At 41.5% G+C, this 20,937-nt stretch overlaps 2 protein-coding genes across 10 annotated transcripts in view; both read right to left on the bottom strand.

Moving 5' to 3' along the window:
- Nucleotides 1-559: 559 nt before the first annotated feature.
- BEND2 (BEN domain containing 2) lies at nucleotides 560-13,908 on the bottom strand. Of its 5 annotated transcripts, none has more exons than XM_081907572.1 (12): nucleotides 13,772-13,908; nucleotides 10,908-11,039; nucleotides 10,438-10,586; nucleotides 9,346-9,414; nucleotides 9,115-9,189; nucleotides 8,745-8,849; nucleotides 6,688-7,456; nucleotides 5,779-5,979; nucleotides 3,948-4,069; nucleotides 3,293-3,482; nucleotides 2,513-2,716; nucleotides 560-1,487 (listed from the first exon to the last, which is right to left on the bottom strand). In XM_081907572.1, the coding sequence occupies exons 1-12, from the start codon at nucleotides 13,782-13,784 to the stop codon at nucleotides 1,297-1,299; spliced, it is 2,220 nt and encodes a 739-aa protein (XP_081763698.1). In that variant the 5' UTR covers nucleotides 13,785-13,908; the 3' UTR covers nucleotides 560-1,296. The 5 variants fall into 5 exon arrangements, with proteins under 5 accessions (XP_081763698.1, XP_081763697.1, XP_081763701.1 ...); XM_081907571.1 differs by having other exon boundaries at nucleotides 13,410-13,889; XM_081907575.1 differs by having other exon boundaries at nucleotides 2,513-2,599; nucleotides 13,410-13,889.
- A 1,796-nt stretch (nucleotides 13,909-15,704) lies between these two features.
- Nucleotides 15,705-20,937, bottom strand: part of NHS (NHS actin remodeling regulator) — a 242,351-nt gene continuing 237,118 nt past the window's right edge. For all 5 annotated transcript variants that reach the window (XM_081907518.1, XM_081907519.1, XM_081907521.1 and 2 more), the window contains one exon: nucleotides 15,705-20,873. In XM_081907518.1, coding sequence (XP_081763644.1) covers nucleotides 20,237-20,873 — 637 coding nt within the window. In that variant the 3' untranslated portion in view covers nucleotides 15,705-20,236. The remainder of the gene's footprint in view (nucleotides 20,874-20,937) is intronic.

Here is a 20,937-nt window from a genome sequence, read left to right as displayed (position 1 = left end):
CCTTTATTCAAGTTGTGGATATCTGCTACCACTCCCTCAGGCTCAACACTGTTTAGGCAGACCCTGTATCAACGGCATGATTTACTTTCTGATATTGTACAACATTTCACTATGTATTGAAAGTTCTCCCAAATTAAAATTATACCTCATGTGAAAAATTTACACATCAGAAAGAAGGCTAACCACCCTGGTATAGATGCACAAGGAATTAACCCACAGAGAACTTGTATTCCTTCAAAAACTCAGGAAAACATCCACTTTGTGCTCCTCCTTGGGCTTCCATTACAGTGGTACCTTGGTTCTCAAACTCAATCCATTCTGGAAGTCCGTTCTAAAACCAAAGCATTCCAAAACCAAGGTGCGCTTTCCCATATAAAGTAATGCAAAACAGATTAATCCATTCTAGAACTTTAAAAACAACCCCTAAAACAGCAATTTAACACGAATTTTACTATCTAACGAAGACCATTGATCCATAAAATGAAAGCAATAATCAGTGTACTGTACTATAAAATAAATAAGACAGTATTGTAGATGATAAATTTTATTTTTTTTAAAAAAAATATTCTTAGCTACACTGATGATAGTCATTGCTTGTGTCAGATGGGGGGCTTTTATCCATTTCTGCAGTCACTCAATCAATCCATCAGTAGCTGAACTGGGTTCCACACAGTCACAAAAACAAATTAACTAAAAAAGCCTCAAAAACAAAAACACGAAATAAATAGCAAAAACAAAAGCGCCAAACCTAATCCATTCCAGAAGTCCGTTTGACTTCTGAAATGTTCAAAAACCAAGGCACAGTGTCTGGTGCAGGCGTCCTGGAAACAATAGCCAACAGCCACATCGGACGTTCAGCTTCTGAAACACATTTGAAAACCGCAACTTACTTCTGGGTTTTCGGCGTTTGAGAACCAAGGTACCACTGTATTCTACCTTGTAACCCATGTCCAGTGTAACTAACATGCACACATCATTTGCAGGTAATTTGTCTTAGGAATAGCATTTCTCAGCAGAAGACACTGTGCATTGAGAACGAGTTTCCTTAATGCCTGTCATCCTCTACAGCAGACAGAAGCATCACTGACACAAGATAGAAACAAAATTCTTACTCTGATCTACTAAATTTCATCTTGTTAAGAATACTAAAACTCTCCAGTTGACAGCTACTGAAAATAAAGTATTATACCACATCTTGAAAAAAGTCCACTGTGACTGTAGCAGAGGCTACATCTAACACAGTTATGGCTGACAGATTAGAAAGTTGCTTTTATATTGTTATACTGCGACAGGGTTTCACAGGGAACATTTTGAGCTTCGTGACAGTGGAGGTGGTTTAGCTGACACTTTGCTTTGGACTCCAGATGAGGCCTTTTTATGGTCAAATCTCAGGCTGCGAATTGTGCTGTTTATAGCTGCAACACATGCTTTCCAGTCATATCCAGTTTCCTTCAGCTCAAAAGATGGGTAAGTCTCTTGCAGAAAGTCTAATAAAAAAAAAGCAAGTTACAAATTATTGTTTATTCAAGTTTTATATTGCTTAGTAAGTATTGAGTTATACACTGTTCAGATTAGGCAAATTAAAGGCATCCTACTTTGAAGAGAGAATGCTACAGTACCCGTAACTGCTTCTGACAAGCAACTACTAAATCAGGAATCCTACAAATGAGCAGTAAATGCCTTTTGGAAGAGCCTCATCAACATGATTGCTCCTCTGGTGCTGTGGAGCCCTGGTATCCTAGGGAGTAGCGTGTGATGAAACAGGATGGAAGATGGTGGCACAGAACTCACTCCAAAGCTGACTGAGCATAGATTAGGGCGCATAATCAGACCTACCGTGTGGCAATAAGGGCAGAAAAGAAGTCCTATTTCACAGCCTCTAGTAATCATCCAGCAGAGCTCTTACAGGCCATCTGGAATCTGGTCTCATGTGCTGGTGGGGACGGGCATTTGGAGGCCTGCTTTGACCATTTGGTCCATTATTTTGAGGATAAAGTCACTTGACACTGCAGCAATTTTGATGCTGCCATTATTGTAACAATTCCACCTTGATCACTGAAATCTCTTGATGGGGCACTTCTGGTGGGTTGGCCTGAGATTTGGTTGGCCTATGCAATAAAGACCAAACCTTGAAAGTGGCAGACACTGCTGTGGAATGCCCAACAAGTAGAGGTTTGGCAGGAAGCTTCCCTGCCTCCTTTTAGACATATTCTGAAAGAGGTCTTGTTTAGACAGAGCTCCACAATATGAATTTCTTTTTCACCAACCAGTATCTCTTGATGTTTTAAATCTTATGGATACATTTGCTGATTTTATTATATTTTGCATACCACCCTGATATATCTTTTTAAAGAGCTGTTTATAAATATTTGAATATTTCACAGCCTGACAGCTCAGTCCTATATAATGTCTGTTCGGAACCAAATTGCACTGAGTTCCATGGGGGTTACTCTCCCGTTAAATTGCCTTTAGGACTGCACTCTGCATCTTTCCTATTGGAAACGTTACTGACCTCTAAGAGCATTTATTTTGTTGCAGTCCAGCGGATGTGTGCCACGGTCCAGGTTGCCATACACATTGCTTTTTATCAGGATATTCTCTGTGAACAGATGACGTATCAGGTAGCGTGCTGAAAGTTCTGGCCGAGTTTTTCCCTTGGCTGCAAAAATAACTGAAAAGGGCAACTGGACATTCCTTGATGGGTTTCCAAGGTGTGCTAGAGAGGAGGTATTTTTATTATTATTATGAAAAAGATTTCAAACCCTGTTCTTTAAGCAGAATGGCTCAAGAATGGTTGACAAATGTCAGCCCTAAGATTGTCAGCCTGAATGCAGGGACCATCTAAAAAGCTTAGAAATCTAACTATCCTGTTTTGTTCTAAGTGGAATGATTTCATGTTGGTTTTCAAAACTGATTAAAAATGAAGAGTTCTGTGTCTACAATGAGCAGATTCATCATAATTCTATATTTCTGAAATGCCTAAAGTAGATAACTAAAAAAAACCCATGTCTGCATGCTCAGTCTAAACTGAAGCAGGGAAAAATGAAGGAAGATTTATCAGTCAGACTGCTAAAAGTCTAATTTAACTTGTGAGCTACCCAGCTAGGTATAACCCACCAGCCACTACTATGCTCTGCAAGCTGCTGGATGACACACCCCTATTCTTTCCCTCTTAGACAGACAAGGGGGGAAATGCAGGTTTTTTAATGCCTGGAGGACTGGTTTACAGTGTTTGCATACTGCATATGGCTTGCACAGTTCTGACATGGAAAATGAAGGTTCAGCAGCTTACCCATTGGCTCTAAAGAAGGCGGTTCACTGGAAGAAGGTGTGTTTTTATTATTATCCCCTGTTGAATTTTGAAGCTGGTTTGATATTGAACTGGTTTGAGAATTGATGTCACTCTCTTCCTCAATATCAATTAAATCTACACACATGGATGTGTCTGGAGCTTCAGGAGCTTTCTCTTTTCCCTCAGTGATCTAGGAAGCAATGTAGCAGGGAGGAATATTTCCATAACTAATGTAAAAATGCAGTAATAAACTTCTACAAATATCATAAGGAAGAAACTTAAATGAATTAAAGCAAGAACAATATTGTCTATTACTTTATTTCATAGTATTTTCAATTGAGTAAGCTATGTTATTTTTGCTCTTGGCAATAGCAGTTGAAGGAGTCCACTGACACAGTAGCAAAAGAGGTAGGCATTCTTCTGTAAATTCTCTATTCAATTTGAAACATTCGGAGCAATGGCCGTGAATCACTACTTCAGTAACTAGATATCTATAAATATTTTGTATCAATGAGCCTGAAACATCCTTAATACTTTCTGGGTTTCAGCGTTTATTATTAACTTCTGATTTCAAACTTAAAATAATTGCTTTCAGAGAAATGCAGTCTGGGCTAGGATGTGTTTATAGAGGCATCAACACAAAGAAAGAACTTACTGGACTTGTTTTGCTTTCATAACGTAAGCAGCGGATCATTGCATTCACATTTGTAATACAGGTTTTCCAGTCTTTCCCATGCTCACTTAGATCATAACTTGGGAAATAAGCAGCAAGAAATTCTGCATTCAAAAACACAATTATTATTTTTTAAAGCACACTTATGTTACTATGAAACACCGTGCTTCTGTTTTAAACAAACCATTGAATAATAATAATAATAATAATAATAATAATAATAATACCCCGTCCATCTGGCTGGGCTTCCCCAAGCCACTTTGGGTGGCTTCCAACAAAATACTAAAATACAGTAATCCATCAAACATTAAAACCTTCCCTAAACAGGGCTGCCTTCAGATGTCTTCTAAAAGTCTGGTAGTAGCTTTGAAGGTCCGCACCAACATTTGAATTGTGCTCGGAAACATACTGGGAGCCAATGTAGGTCTTTCAGGACTGGTGTTATGTGGTCTCGGTTGCCGCTCCCAGTCACCAGTCTAGCTGCCGCATTCTGGATTAGTTGTAGTTTCCGGGTCACCTTCAAAGGTAGCTCTACGTAGAGCGCATTGCAGTAGTCCAAGAGAAAGATAACCAGAGCATGCACCACTCTGGCGAGACAGTCCGCGGGCAGATAGGGTCTCAGCCTGCGTACTAGGTGGAGCTGGTAAACAGCTGCCCTGGACACAGAATTGACCTGCGCCTCCATGGACAGCTGCGAATCCAAAATGACTCCCAGGCTGCACACCTAGACCTTCAGGGGCACAATTACCCCATTTAGGACCAGGAAGTCCTCCACACCAGCCCGCCTCCTGTCCCCCAAAAACAGTACTTCTGTCTTGTCAGGATTTAACCTCAATCTGTTAGCTGCCATCCATCCTCCAACTGCCTCCAGACACTCACACAGGACCTTCACCACCTTCACTGGTTCTGATTTGAAAGAGAGGTAGAGCTGGGTATCATCCGCATATTGATGAACACCCAGTCCAAACCCCCTGATGATCTCTCCCAGCGGCTGCATGTAGATGTTGAAAAGCATGAGGGAGAAGACAGAACCCTGAGGCACCCCACAAGTGAGAGCCCATGAGAGTATCCATTTTGAGAGCTTGTGTAAATTGAAATATTTATGAAAATAAGTATTGATTACCTGATTATAACCAGACAAAGGCGACTAGGTAGTAAAATATGTTAAGAATATTTCAGAAAGCAAAGAAAACCATATTTCATCTGAACTGAATTAAGTGCATGTATACCATGAGGCAAATTTGTTTGCTCCACTCGCAATAGGAACTGCTATTTTTGTGTGTGAATGTATGAAAACATGCAGTTTTTTAAATACTTGCAAGTATAATCATAAAGGCAACATTAGGGAAAGAATGTCTACAGAGGAGAAAAAGTGCCCAATGAAGGTGGTGTTTAAACCTTCTCCTATTCACTGATTCTCCCCCTTTCCATGTCTCCTAGCCATATTTCTTTCTGTTGTTCTAGGCAGCTGGGGGGAAAAGGAGAAAACCACTTGAGAGAGAAGGAATTGGGGATGAGAACTGGCAGGGAAATGATTAAGCACTTTTCTTCTTGACTACTTCCTACCTACTGTTCTACTCTATCTAAATATTGGGAGAAAACATAAAACTGGAAATCCTGTCTGAGTCTTATTATGTAGTTCTGGCCTAAGGAACTGCCAAGGGTTGAAAATCTAACCCCTTCTCTTAAACCAGTGTGACATCAGACGGTGGTGAGCGTCCTCGAGGGGCGCCGCTCACAGCAATGTCACCCCCCTCAGGGGTGATACCCAGGGCGGACTGCCCCCACCTTGCTCCGCTACTGCGTGACATACCTCTGATTGCGGCGACCTTGTTTGGGTCTAGTGTCCTGCGTCCTCGAGCCCTTGTACCCATAACACTGCATAGCAATGTTTCTTTTGGGAACAAAACCCGGACCAAGTAGCGTGCAGCATACTTTGGCACGGTCTTTTGCCACGCTTTCATCAAATAGTTGCCAAGGACCTTCACATTCCGCTTTGGATCACCAATGAACTCTAGATAAAGGAATATATTAGAAGAGTATAACAAAACTGCACCCACTGCAAGTCCTCCAAAGTGCCATTCTGGGCTTCTAACAGACATGGTCCACGTGTTTGGAAGGCCCCCCCCCCCCCGGTTCAGTAAAGACACAATTTTTCTAATCTCTTAACCATGATTAAGAGACTGGGAATGGGCCACAGACTCCTTACCCCTTCTCCTCCTGCAGCACATGAACTTCCCCATCCCTGCTCTTTTCACAAATAACAGTAGTGCAGTATTATTTCTACCCAGATAGTAATGCTAACCATCCTTGCAAAGTCTGGTTGCAAACTTCAGTGAGCTGTAGGGAAAGTCTCCTAAATATTCAATCAAAAGAAATACACTCAATAAAAAAAGAAAAGGAAAAGGATGCAACAAAGAAGCACCTTTTAAAACAGTGCCAGGCTGAGTGATGGACAGGGAAATGGTTGGAGGATAGAGGCTGCTATGAAAATACAACCTGCCATTATGCCCTTGTGACGCCTCCACCAAAGGGCAGGTACAATAGGGATGCCTTTTGCCTTTATGGAGCAGGAAGTGAGAAAGCAGAACGTTGGTGCTATGAGAAACAGTGGGTGGCTACCTTTTCAGTTTAATGGAAGAATCCCTGTGCATGCAAAAGAGTGGAATTAAAGAAGGAATTGAGAGCTAAACACATTATTCTTATGAAAACTGTAACTCACCAAAATTATGACTCATAGAAGAAGAAGAGGGTACCTCATTACTAATATCTGTACCACCGGTTGAAGTTCTGTAAGTTACCAACGTTTTTTTCCTCTCCAAACTGGTTTCAGGTAATATCACTGGTGAGGGTACAGCTGAAGATTCTACCTGAGCTGGACCATCAGTAGTTGAAAGACTAGCTTGTGAAGGAAGGTCACGCATCTTATTAGCTGTAACTGGTGCATTCAATAAACGACTAGAGGCAACTGCTGAACTGGCAGAAACAGAAGATGACGAGGGTGGCTCATTACGAATACTTCTACTTCCAGGTGAAGTTTTGTTAGTCACTGTCCTATTGTTTCTCTCCAAATTAGCTGCTGGTGGTGTAGATGCTACTGATGACACCACTGGTGAGGCTATTGCCAAAGATGCCACAGTAACAGAGCTTTCGTTGGCTAAGGTTGCTAGATTGGTTTGTGAAGGAATATTAGGCATGTCACTAGCCATGTTGAATGGGGGACACAGTGAACGGGTGGAAACAATTGTAGGAAGTGGTGGACTCTGCCTGTGCACAGGGGGCTGTGATTCAGGTTGAAGGATGTGTGGAACTGGCTTAACTGCAGATCTGGTCAAAATAGGAGCTCTTTGTAGCTTAACCTTCAAGGGTTGGCTCTGACATCCATGCCCAGGGGGTAAGATCTGACTTGGCTTTCTTTCTGTTGCCTTCTGGATTCTGATTTTTCCAGGTAAGAGATTTCTAGGACTTCTGTACGTAAACCTAAGTGGCCTCTGAAAAGGAGAGAAAAACATTGAGCAAACACTCCATTTTGCCACACTGCTTGGCATTAGCCCCATTTGAAAAAGTGGAGATTATCAGGTGAACACATACTGGAGGCAGGAGTACTCAAATGCTGTGCTTTGAATGGAACTGAATTTATATGTTCAGATTTGTTTTGCATCATGTTTTGTTAGCCATCTTAATCATAGTCTACAGTGATACCTTGGGTTAAGTACTTTATTCATTCCGGAGGTCCGTACTTAACCTGAAACTGTTCTTAACCTGAAGCACCACTTTAGCTAATGGGGCCTCCTGCTGCTGCCGTGCCGCCGGAGCACAATTTCTGTTCTCATTCTGAAGCAAAGTTCTTAGCCTGAAGCACTATTTCTGGGTTAGCGGAGTCTGTAACCTGAAGCGTTTGTAACCTGAAGCGTATGTAACCCGAGGTACCACTGTATTTGTAGCTCAAGCTATATAAAGTTATTTCAGCAACTTCGAAAAAAGTTATACAATATAGGCTAGCCTTTTGTATGCAAACATTAGGTTTATGTTTTTGTGCAATGTTTTCTTATTACTATATACACAATATTGCATTGTAATAGAAACCAAACTTGGGCCCTGTTAGATGTACTGTGCTATCCCAAGCTGTACACAGTTATGTGCCTCTGGTACAGGGTTAGGGATGCACAGGATGTTAGGATATTTCCGTTCCACCTTAAAAAGGACAGGCTGTTGTGAGTCACAGCCTGCGTACTTCCGGCTCACAGGAAGTTTCTGTTTTTGTATATAGTTTTTGTTTCTCTCTGTTGCCTTGACACGCAGGCAGGCAGTCATGTTCTTCCTTTTTTCTGACCAACGCTGAATAAAGCTGTAAATATGCTGCTCTCCTGAGTGCATCTTTCGTTGTGCGAACTCTGCGAAAAGGGCGTGCATGAGTCCTGGGATGTGGACAGCTATTTCCGAGGCTCGTGTCGCTAATTGACTGATACTGTATCTACAGGAGATTGATGGATCGTCCTGAGACGACGTGGAGTCATGATAGCCTTTGTCTCCCTGGCAGTATCCCAACACAGGGATGGGGGACCTGTGCCCTAGAGATACTGTTAGACTACAGCTCCAATCACCCCTGACCATTGGCTATGCTGGCCCATCCCTGCTCTAGTGCATGGCCAGATTAGAAGCTTAATGCCATTTTTAAATCACCATGAAACACAATAAGAAAAACACCATTAAAGACAATTAGAAAATTAACAAAACATCAACAAAAACTAATTGCAAGTACAGCAATTTAATACTCACTGGTTTTAAAAGTAAAGGCTTTAACCGGGTGTGTTGCATTTCTGAGACCTTGCGATGAAGGCTCTCAAACTTCTCATCCAGTTTCAGAATGGCATCATACATGGCCTGCAAACATACGTTTATTTATGTCAGATTGGAAGAGAGATTCAAAGCCAGCTGGAACTCAAGGGAGAAGACCAGGAAACTGGTGCCTAAACAGACCTTGTTTTGGAAGAACTTAGAAAAGCAAGGATCGAGAACCAGAAGTTGCTGGACTTTAACTCCTGTCTATCCCAGCCAATGGTGAGGGTGTAATGACATTTGGAGGGCCACACATTCCCTATCCATGACAAATGGCTTCTCAAACAAACAATGAAGGACGGCACAGTACCTGACAATAATTAAGGACTTCCATAAGAGTTTTCTGCTGATCTCCTGCACATGAAGCTTCAGATACAACACTCCCCTAGTGTAAAGACAATGAAAATGTAACCCTAGTCACAGGAATAATTGGAAACAAAAATTATGAAATAAAGCTCTCAAATTTAAAAGAAAGCAGTATTTTAATTTGCGCAGTTCCTCCTACAGAGAGGCTATAAATTATTTTTGGAAGTATACATACACATTCATCATCAGGGTCGTATTCATAAATAACATCTCCATCTTCATATTCAGGCTCTTTGGCTCTCATCTAATAAAAATATTGAAATAAAGAATATAAATAACATAAATTATAACTGATATGGCACTTATAATCATTTGTTATTATTGTTCCGTGGGCTGACTAAGAAAAATTATTTTAATCCATACTAAGTTTTGTTAAGGGACGCAGGTGGCGCTGTGGGTTAAAGCCTCAGCGCCTAGGACTTGCCGATCGAAAGGTCGGCGGTTCAAATCCCTGCGGCGGGGTGCGCTCCCGCTGCTCGGTCCCAGCGCCTGCCAACCTAGCAGTTCGAAAGCACCTCCGGGTGCAAGTAGATAAATAGGGACCGCTTACCAGCGGGAAGGTAAACGGCGTTTCCGTGTGCGGCTCTGGCTCGCCAGAGCAGCGATGTCACGCTGGCCACGTGACCCGGAAGTGTCTCCGGACAGCGCTGGCCGCTGGCCTCTTAAGTGAGATGGGCGCACAACCCCAGAGTCTGTCAAGACTGGCCCGTACGGGCAGGGGTACCTTTACCTTTAAGTTTTGTTAAGAAAAGCAGAACGCTGGTGCCACGCTGTGGATAAGAAAGTCATTACATGGAAACAATCAATGTGCTCCACAGATACTAATAGTTCATAGAAAGACAGCAAGCAGGGCTTATAGAAACAGTTTGAATTGTTATATTTTTGTGTCAGTTATTTGATAAAAGTTTATACAGTCATACCTCAGGTTACAGACGCTTCAGGTTGCATTTTTTCGGGTTACAGACCGCTGAAACCCGGAAGTACCGGAACGGGTTACTTCCGGGGTTTGGAGGTTGTGCATGTGCAGAAGCACCAAATCGCAATCCGCGCTTGCGCAGACGTGCCACTGCGGGTTGCGAATGTGCATCCCGCATGGATCACATTCGCAACCCGAGCATCCACTGTATTTTAATGCTGGGATAAGCTGATTTCAGTCTTTTGCAGTCTACTTAAAAAACAACCCCTAAAACCCTAGAATCTCTGTGACCCGAATTAAGTTCTTAATCTGAGGTACCACTGTACAAGTAATTTATTGGAATATACTTACCCCCGTTAGAGAGGATGCAAGTCGGCGCCTTTTACGTAAATAAACTAATTCCATTTGTTCTGGATTGCGACTGAGCCTTGGCGCACTTGTTGAAAGATTTTCCTGTGATCCAGCTTGCTCCTCTAGATCCAATAAATCTTCATTGCCTTCTAAAAATGTAAGTTAGGCAGTGTCTTAATAATGCCTTAGATACCACTCAAGAAAGATTTAATTTAGTTTTATACCTCACTATCCCAATTAATTAGTCTTCTTGTAGAATGCTACATTAAAAAAGTATTTCCAGAAAATTTGATTCACTGTGGTTAAGATTTCAAATCTGGCACTGGAAGGGTAGAAATCTGGAGGTCACAAGTTTTGGCTTGGCTACAGTACCAAGGCCAGACAAAAATTATGCTTCCCTAGATAACATCGCTGAACCCCCTATATGAAAAGTCATAATCATCTTTCAAAATGAAATGAAACATAATTACCATATGTAAGATGAGTTACATAGCGACCATCACACTTCCCTTGAGTTTCAGGTCCATTTTCTGTATCTTCCATTTCTGAATCATCAATTATTACAGTGTTGTCATCATCTTCAGTGTGCACTGCAATATAGCCTAAAACATGTACACAGCAGGGGAGATGAATTAGATGCTATTAAATACTCTAGTTTACACTTCTCTGTATAAGCCCAACAGCCCAATGTATCAACAATAAAAGCCTTTTCTTGAACCATATAGTAGATTTTATGTCTACTTTACTTTATAATTTAACATAACGTAAATAAAGCCGCCTTCTCTCTCCCCACCCCTTTCAAATTAATGGAGGGATTCGGTTGACTTGTACTACAATCACAAACCTCCACTTTCCACAAGGAAAGTGAAGGTCTAGAGAAAATGTCTTTCAAATTAAGCACAGCTGCACATTGATAAGTACTGCTCCTCCCAAGCAGTTATGACCATCCAGTCACCGAGAATAAAACTTTATTCCCACAGATTAATTCTCATTCACTCGAGGTTAAAGAGTAAAGATGAGGTGGGGCAGGGGGGAAGTGTAGTGAACCTGTTTTGCAGGTTTGAAGAGACTCGCAGTTATAATAGCAATAATAGTGTGCAGCTGATTCATATGGAAACGCACAGTAAAAGAACAATGCAATAAGTTCATCTTAAAAGTAGCCTGAAATATCACAAAATAAAGGGGCAGAAGTTAGGAGCATGCATTGTGTGCATCACACAAAACCAAGAATCAGCACTGTACTGTACTTGGTGGAGGGAATGCTGGATTGCGGATTGGACCCAGGTCTTGCATCACTCATTTACCTCCTTATTAATTGTTTGGGGTACATTTCACTTTGTACCTATTAGAGCTGTGCTTGCTTCACTTTACCCTTGTCTCCCTTTTTATTTTAGGAGGGAGGCTTCGGGCAAAAAAACAAAAACAAGACTTTCCAGTGGTCATATTGGAAAGGATGATGTGTTCATTTGACTTTTAGATTATGCAAAGCACATGCATGTGCTTGCCCAATTATGCTCCTAATTGTCTCCTGAGTAGATTCCCCCCACTCTCACCAATCTATTGAGCAAAGCACAGAATCCTAGTTTGACCTGGATACATAAAATAGGAGTTAATGAAATGTCTTATTGGATGCTAAGAATTACAGTACCCTATCATTAGGCATGAAGCACTTAAATTTTACCACAAGAATAAGTGTACCTCTTTTAAGGACAGAAAACCCAAGGATCAATGACAGCCAAAGAAAAAGACATCAGAACAAAGATGACAGCTGTACCATTCAATATGGCTCCATTCAATGCTTTTGCGGGGGAAACCCCCCTTTTTAAAGGGGAAAATGTGTGTACTAAACACACACACCCCGACACTTTATTTTTTAGGCTACAAAGCAGGTCCATGCAGCTGCCTTGTTTCTAGTGTTAGAATGACAATACATGGCCTAGTACTTCCTCATTTTTTAAAATGTGATCACAGTAACCACTATGTTTTAACTTTTGTGTTCAACATGGGTGTGAGACAATTTCTTGGTATGAACTCCCACCACTGGCTCTTTGGGATAATATCTGGATGTCCTCCTTTTATCTTATTTGTTTAAATAATTGTTTGAAATAACAGTTTGGAAATGAAAGGGGAAAAATTAAGCACCTTTGGATGGAATAATTTCACCTTTCCATTCTTGTTTTCAAAGACACCTTACAAAGTTATAGGAAAATTAAGCACACCACAAAGGTATAATTTCTACATCTCTCAGGATGCTGTTGTTCTGAGCACAGGGCTGGTTTTAGGTTTGATGAGGCCCTCAGCTACTGAAGGCAATGGGGCCCTTTCTATGTCCAGCTGTCCTTTGTCAACAACAAATTGTCGCTGTTTTTTTGTGTTGAATATATGCTATATGGTAATTTATGGACCTAAAGCCATTTGCACATAACAGTTAGGAGCCTACACAACACAAAACACTGTTGCTGTATGTAGGTTTTATTTTATTTGCTTTTTATCTTATATTTTGGGTATGTGCATCCAGGTTTTTTTTCCTTTTAAATTTTTTGGGGGCCCCCAAGGGAGTGGGGCCCTAAGCTATAGCTCGTTTAGCTTATACGTAAATCCGGCACTGTCTGCGCAGTCAGAACGACCCTTTTACTCTCAGCTTTAAAGTTTAGATGGACGACTGCGCTGCCTTTGTACACACAACTGAGCGATGCTCATTTCTGAGGAAACACGCGTAAGACTGCTCAAGGTGGCTGCAGTCTTGTGTCCCATCGAGCACAGGGGGGAACAGACCCGCGTCTCCCCGCCCCCTCCGCACGAGAACGGCTTCCTCGAGCCACCTGCCGTGCAAACGGCTTCCCGGTGTTCTTCAACGGCAACGCACGCGCACGCGCACTGGCGAGGCAAGCATTTTCGTACATGCTCAGTTCCTTGGCGTAGCACAGCTACAGAAGGTGAGCGCCTGCGTCCTCCCCACACTCCGCGCTCACCAAGATAAGGAGCTTTCATTATCTCCTCAGTTCAATAAGGTTTTATTCGCCCGCCAAAGAAATCTCCTCAAGCCTGGCCTCGTTTCCCCCGCCCGTTAATCTCAAGCAGTCTTGGTTACACTCCCCCCCCCCCGCACAAGCGCCGACGTAACGCTGACAGACAAGCGCGCTGCGCAATAGCAGCGCCGCTGAGCACGAAGCGGGCCAATAAGAGATCAACACGGAGGTGGCACCTCGCGAACGGCTCGGCTGCTTGAGCAACGGCCGTTTGCGCGTCCAAGCCGTTGGAAACGTTCCTTGTTTGCGCATGCGGCCAGGCGGCGGGTGGGCTCCCGGCTCCCTGTCCGTTTCTAGCTTCTTACCTTTGGCAGACATGGTGCCGAAAGAGAGGAGAAGGGAGGGGAGCCGGGGACGGTCACGACGCGGCGAGGCCCAGCGACGGAACAGACCCGGAGTCGGACGCGGAAGCGGCTGCAGCGACGTGAGGCACAAAACAGTTTCGGTTACCCTTGCGGCTGCGCAGTGGGGACTTGGGCGCGTCTGGCAAACGGGCTGCGGAGGGAGGGCGCGCTGAGGTGGTGGCTTCGCCTGTCCCTTACAGCGTTTGCGGGAAACGGCCTTGAGAGAGCGCCCTTCCCTCCGTCGCCTCTCCCACCCCACGAGATTTCAGGATGTGGTGACGGCAAGCGCACGTTCAACAAGTTCTGTTTTCTGCGGCACATGCAGCCGTCGCTGGCAGCGCCACTGTTCCCTCGCTGCTCACTTGGTTCGGTTGTGACAGATGACAGATGTGTTCGGGATGGCAGAGGGATTCAAGGAATGAAAGAAACCAGTACCTTGGTCTTGTGAATGTACTCGCAAAGTTGCTTGCCTATAAACAAATACTTATAGAGCATGAAGTGTTCTCTCACTGTTTTCAGATGTTGTAGTAGACATTATCTTAGGAGAGACTTCCCTGAGTTAGGAAATGTGCCTCTTTTAAGCAACAACAGAAGATTGAAATGTGCTGTTTCTGCAAAAAAGTATTTTTGATCACAATTTTTTTTTTTGATTCCTGACAAGGCAGACATAAAAGGGAAACTATGGGAACCGATGTGTGATTAGTGGGGCTTTCTTTCAGAGATTATTTGTAGCAGTGAAAGCCCTAAAATCTAGATTTCAACCTTTTTGACCGTCGCTAGCCTTAAGAGCACACAAGCCACTGCATGTTTAGTAAGCAATAACTTGAACAAAGACTTGAATCCTGAAGTCCTTCGCTAGAGAGCAAGGCCTGTTGAAGACAGTGAGGCTTTTGAGTCTGACTAAACATTCATATGATTGCATATACCCTGGAAGTGGACCATTTATACTTGGAATGGTACAAAAGGAGAAAATAAAATCTGAGTAAAATAGCTTTTAAGAAACTGGTTTTGGTGTTTTAGTTTGATTTTTTTGTTTTGTTTGATATCACAAGTGCTCAGGGTTGGGTGTAGCAATAGCAAATTCAGAATAATAAAGGTGACGGTGTGTGCAAGTGGTATGAAGCTGGGGCTCTGCTATTGGTTGATGAACACTTGTGTAACTTTACCCTCTGCTTAATTTTCTTGTTTCTAGCATGTATCTGTTAGAAGTGCTTTGTGGCCGAGTTGGGATTTTAACTTGCATCTAATGGGCCTAATCCAAAACTCCTACATTATAATACTGAGCAAAGATGAAATCTGAACAATGCATAATGAATTTGTGGAATCTGGTGCCACAATAGATTATGATGACCTATAGCAAGAGTAGCCAATGTGGTTCCCCCAGAAGTTTTTGGACTACAATACCCACCAGCCCCAGCCAGCATAACCAATGGGGAGGGATGATGGGAGTTGTAGTCTAACATCTGGAGGACACCACATTGGCTATCCCTGGGCTATAGTTTAGGTGGCTTTAAAAGGGGATTAGACAAATCCTTGGAGGAGTCTGCTGCAATCATGTTCTCATGTACTTGGCGGTAAGTCCCACTGAACTCAATGGATGGAGCTTCCTTCTGAGCAGACATACAGAGGATTGTACTATATGACTTACCATTGGCGATAGATCAGGAGAGCTGTAGTCTACTTCCAGATTTAGAAGAGGCATACATTTGAAGCACAATCTGGTAAGGGGCAACTGTAAGGAACGACTGTTGCTTTCATGCCCCTGTTTGTGAGCTTCCCAGAGACATTTGGTTGGCTGTGGTAGGAAAGGGGATGTTGGATCAGGCAGACCTTTGGGCTGACCCAGCAGTGCAGCTCTTGCATTGATTGCAGTGAAGCGAAGAGAATGGAGCAGTTTAATTGCAGTCACGTTTATTTGCCATTTCTATACACACTTCCTAGATAATCAAACTTTTCTGACACATTTTAGAGAGGGGGTTCACAATGAAACTGTCACTGTTTTTACTAAAAATAAATACAAGACTTAAAGTGTTGCACAGCTCTAAAATATACAAAGGCTTGGATTTAATGTAAACTTTGAAAACATTTTACAAAAGAAACCATCTTTGCAACAATTTAAAAAGTTCATATTTACAAATATTACAAAAATACAAAATGGATGCAAGTCCATAAACCATTGTCTCTTCTGCCAGCATGAACTGGTGATAGTACCAAAATAGTTACACTGTAACCTTCTTAATTGGTTTTATTTTTAACTTTTAAGTCATAACCTACAGTATTTCTCTAAATCTGCCACAATTGCAGCAAATGCACTCTATCAGTGACCTTTGGCAAATGCAAACATATGCTTTATTTGCTTCAGCTAATCCATATTCTCTATGCTGCCACAATATTAAAATAGGAAAGAAAAAATGTTATTGAAAGAAAAGATCAAACAAACAGCTGCATAACTTCAAAAACCATTCTTGTAACATCAGTGCAAACAACATAATTGAAAGTTGGAATGATGGCTCACAAATTACTTATGTGTTTATACCCTGTTTCAAGATGGGATGTGTTTTGAGGGCTCTGAAGACACTACTTGTGAGCACAATCCTATGCATGTTTACTTGGAAGTAAGTCCCACTGCATTCAATGGGGCATGCTCTCAGGAAACTGTGCATAAGATTGTCGATTTAGGTTGTTTTTATCTCCAAATTTTGTCACCCTGGTCCAGAGATCTATGCACTCATACACAGGCAAGGAGCTATTGCTGGTTATTCCCATTAACGTCAATGAAAGGGCATCACTGTGTGCATAAAGTTATGCCCCATCCTCAGTTCTAACGGGAGCAACACTTGTGGGCAGCAGAGCTCCATTTGCCAACCATCTATTGCTGAATCAGGGGTTGTTTGCCAATATATATATTTTAAAGTGGATTTACAATCCATATTCATTTGGGCTTTTAATCTGATAAATAGAAAATAGAAACACTTTGTCATAGATTTTTGAGTAAACAAAATAAGTTTTTTATATGATAGTTTTGTGAGCATTACATAAGAAGGTGTTTCACTGCCTTCTAATTCAAGTTGCATGTATTTTTTTTAAATATATCTCTCTATATTTATATAGCTCTCTGTGGTATCAATACGAAATCATTAAATGCCTTGGAGTGTTATCCACAATGGAGGCGTTCGCCAGCCTCAGTGCACTGTGGATGGCACCTGCAAGACTGACATCTTGGAGAAAGCAATTCAGCTGTTTTCTATAACAGTTTTGCTATAAAACACATTAGCATTTTTTAAACAAATGAATTTGGCACTTGGATCCTAAACATGTGGTGGTGATATTTCTGCCTGTGACACTGAAGCAATGCCATTGGTGATGCTCCATTGTTAGCACCAAGAGTTAAGACTCAGTTGTCTTAGCATCAGGAGTTTGTAAGGGTACTCTGGCAGTAATTGAAAAGTGGCCTCAAATGGCACTTGTGCCTCCCATATCAAATTTATTATATTGTTCTTTTCTTTTTTTAAAACTACATGAATCTTGTCAACCCACTAATGCTTTCTACTTCACTTGCTATTTGACCACTTTTTAGAGCTTGCTTAGTAGCTCTATTAGACTGCAATCCTCAATACATTTCCTGGGAGTAAGTCCCATTTAACTTTATGGGACTTACTTCTGATGCAACATGCATAGGATTGCACCATTAGACTTGCTTGTAATACTAACTAACACCTCTCTATTACACATCCCTACCAAACATTTAGGTTAGGTTTTGCTTATAGCAGTCCAGATCCTAAATGTCTGCCCCAGCGTATCTACCTACTCCGCCTCCATACCATCTCTGCAGTGTGCCAGAATGTTGTCACAGTTAGAGACAACATACTGGCTCAGAAGTGCAGATGGCCCATCCTAAATCTTTATTTGCCTGCATGGCAAATTTTAGAATAGGGCCAGTGATTTCCTGTTCTCACTAGTCTTTTTACACACATGCTTACCATTCATCTTTTGCCACACTGGAGGACTATAAGAAAACCTAAAAAAAGAAAACCTTGTATATTTTTCACAAGCTCCTGATGAAGATGAACTTCAACAATTTGTGAGTAATTTTGAATGTTATTATTTGCTCAATCATTTCAACTACAAACAATATATTTAAGCTTATCCTTATGAACAAACTAAAAAATAATCCTCCCTTTGCTTTCCACTCCTTCTAAATTCCTAGTAAAACTTATTTCTGCTTGAAGCCAACTTACTTGTAGACTTACTAGTGACTATCAACTTAATTCTGCCATTTGATTCAATCTGTACTGCACAACACATTCCTCCTTAAAACTGCCCTCAGCACTAAACCTTCCTGCATTTGTATTCCACAGTTAATATCAATGGACTGCATTTTAGAAAACTGGGCCTGAATGTCTATTTGATTTTGGAGTCTATTGCAATGGGGATACTGATGCATCTATGGAAAATATTCTATTCTAAAAATAGTGACATTGTTTTGTGCATATGAGCGTGTGTTTTTTTAAAACCCCTGTTGTACTTGATCTCATATCAATTTGTTTTTGCTCCTAGTTTTCCGACAAGAAAATTCAAGTAACTTCAAGTAATCCAGCTTTTGTTTCCCTGCCTTCATTTATTCAAAGTATTTGCTTGGATTCCTTTTCCACCCCACCCACTATATATTCCCACCCTGTTAAGCATTTCTGGTAAAGCCAGGACCAAAAGAAACGGAGCTGTATGTGGCTGGCGTAATAGACCAAAGAGCTTCCCCATTCCAAGTTTAGTAAGCTATATAAAGTATGCATACATACACCTATTTCTCAGCTATTTTTTTCACAGTGTCATTTTCTAAATATTTAGGTAGCATGAATGTTGTCCGCACAAAGCTTCACTGAAAAGTTGTTACACAATTTTATTGATGAATCAAGAGCATTTGTTGCATGCTTAATAGTTATTTACTTTATGAACATGAAACTAATCTTGTTTCAAGATTTATGTTACCAGGTTATGACTAGGTCACCCAACAGCCTAGTAGTAGTAGTAATATGAAAACATTTCCTTATACTTGCCCCCTCTTTACAGTCATTGTTCAAATTAAGTGTCAAACATCAGAGTAAAGTCTGACAGCTCATATTTTGCATTTAGAAGAGGGGGAGGTGTTTATTTTCCTATTTAAAGTGTGCTTTTTACCCGAACAATTGTTGTTCTTCTTGTTGTTATGGTTATGGAGGCACTAGAAACTTAAATCCGTTTAACTGATGTGGCTTCCCCCAAGAAATCCTGGAGTTGTAGTTGTGTAATGGGGCTACGAGTCTCTATGGCATGTGTGGGCAACCTTTGGACTGCTAAGTCCCTGCCCCCCCCCATGCTTCTGAATTTTGCTGTTTACATGCAAAGGAAGACAGAGGGAATCATCTTTGTGAGCCTTCCTTGCTATATAAATTGCACTCCCCATAGGTTGCCAAATACGATGGGGAGGAAGATGTCTGGGAAGAGACAATAGGATTAACTTGATTTAAGAGACTGATATTATTCTCATTTTACCAACTGCAGTCTGACTAACTACACTTCTCTAGATTCTTGGCAGGGGGTTGGGAGAAGCCTCAACTGCAAATCTGGTTTATAAACAGTTTGTGTATTTGTAGTGCCTGCCAATAAGCCTCTTGCCACAAGCTGCTCTTTGAAATTAGCTTGTTTGGAACAGCACTTTTGGAAAGAAAATTGATCAGATAATATCAAATTAATCTTATAATAATATTTTATTCAGATTTTCCCAAATTAAAGGGTTAAATTTGTGTTAGAGGCTTTCATTATTCAATTACAGGTGGTAGATATGTAAATTATGTTTGATATTAAAATTGTATTCACAGAATACAGTCAGTACCTTTTTTAATCCTTTTTTGTCTTTCAACAAGGTTATCGTTTGCCACCAACCAATTTTCTCTCTGATAATTCTATTTACACATGTTTATCAAAAATATGGATATGTACATCTGTTTTGTTCATTTCTTCTAAATTTTGTTTCTGTTCATTTTAATGTAAAAAAATACCAATTCCTCAAGCAATTTAATGTTTTTTCCCTAGGGAAGCACAACAGTGAAGGTAATGTTTTTGATCCTAAATGACATCTTTGGAGGGGCAGAGGGAATTCTGAAGATTGGATAATGTAAATCTACATTGACAATGAGAAACATGAAGACAAATGAAATGAAAGTTAACCATTTAGTAAATTTCTACTTATAGAAAAATGTGAAGTAATAAATAGCTACAGATCATCTTCTCCTCTCCCAGTCTCTTAAGCAACCCTTAGCATTTTCAAGCATCAATATTGCCCTGCATGGTATTTGACTGCTATAGAATTGGCCTTTTAGTCAGGTGAGCCAAGTGATTGCAGAGTCCTCCCATTTAACAGTCAGAAGTGTGCTCTGGCCCAGGTGTAGCCTATGTGGAACTCTGAGAAGATCGATCATCATGAGGACTCCCGTCGGAATTCTCAGTCTCTCCTTCGGAAATGGCTTGCATCGGGGTGTTGTACAGTCTGCAGCGGACACTGTAGCGGCTACTGCTGGCTGCCGGCGGTGCCCGTGACCGCCCCACTCTAGAAGATGCTGATGTTGGAAAGCTTTTTGAGGAAATCCCTTCTGCATTCATTCTCGGAGTGGAAGGAGAGAGAGGAGCTAATGCCTCGGCACTTGATGAGGCTTGGGGAGACTCATCAGCATTTTGAAGAGCATCCCCAATTAGTTCTCCAGGAGATTTGGGTGAAATAGGGCTCTTTAGTATCTCTGTGGCTGACATCCTGTAGCTAGAATCAGACCGGCTGCCCTTTTTCAGGAGCAACAGTTTGAATTCTTCATTAGATGTGTTGGACTTTTTGGCACTCCGGTAAATAAGCCCAGGAGATCGCTGGCTGCTTGCTGGGCTTGCTGCACCAGTTGTAGGGGGAACATTAGTTGAAGCCGCAGGTGATGTGTTGCTGGCACTAGAAGACATGCTGCTAGTACTAGATGAAGCTCGCAATCTGTTCCTTGCAGAAACCTCTCCAGAGTCCTTTCTTCCAAGAACTTTCCTTTTTGAGCTGTAATGGGGAGGGAAGAAGCCATCATATTCACAGCTTTGATACCTATCTCATACTGTTTTTG

This window comes from Podarcis melisellensis, assembly GCF_964234715.1.
Source record: "Podarcis melisellensis genome assembly, chromosome: 4".
NCBI lineage: Eukaryota > Metazoa > Chordata > Lepidosauria > Squamata > Lacertidae > Podarcis > Podarcis melisellensis.
Note: the sequence above shows the minus strand (reverse complement) of the source record. Positions and strands in the feature narration are given on the sequence as shown.

Coding starts and splice junctions, on each gene's coding strand:
- BEND2 (XM_081907571.1), bottom strand. Junction 5,980..6,687: donor TTCTATGAGTCATAATTTTG/GTGAGTTACAGT, acceptor TCCTTTATCTAG/AGTTCATTGGTGATCCAAAG. Junction 4,070..5,778: donor CAAGGTCGCCGCAATCAGAG/GTATGTCACGCA, acceptor TTTTGAATGCAG/AATTTCTTGCTGCTTATTTC.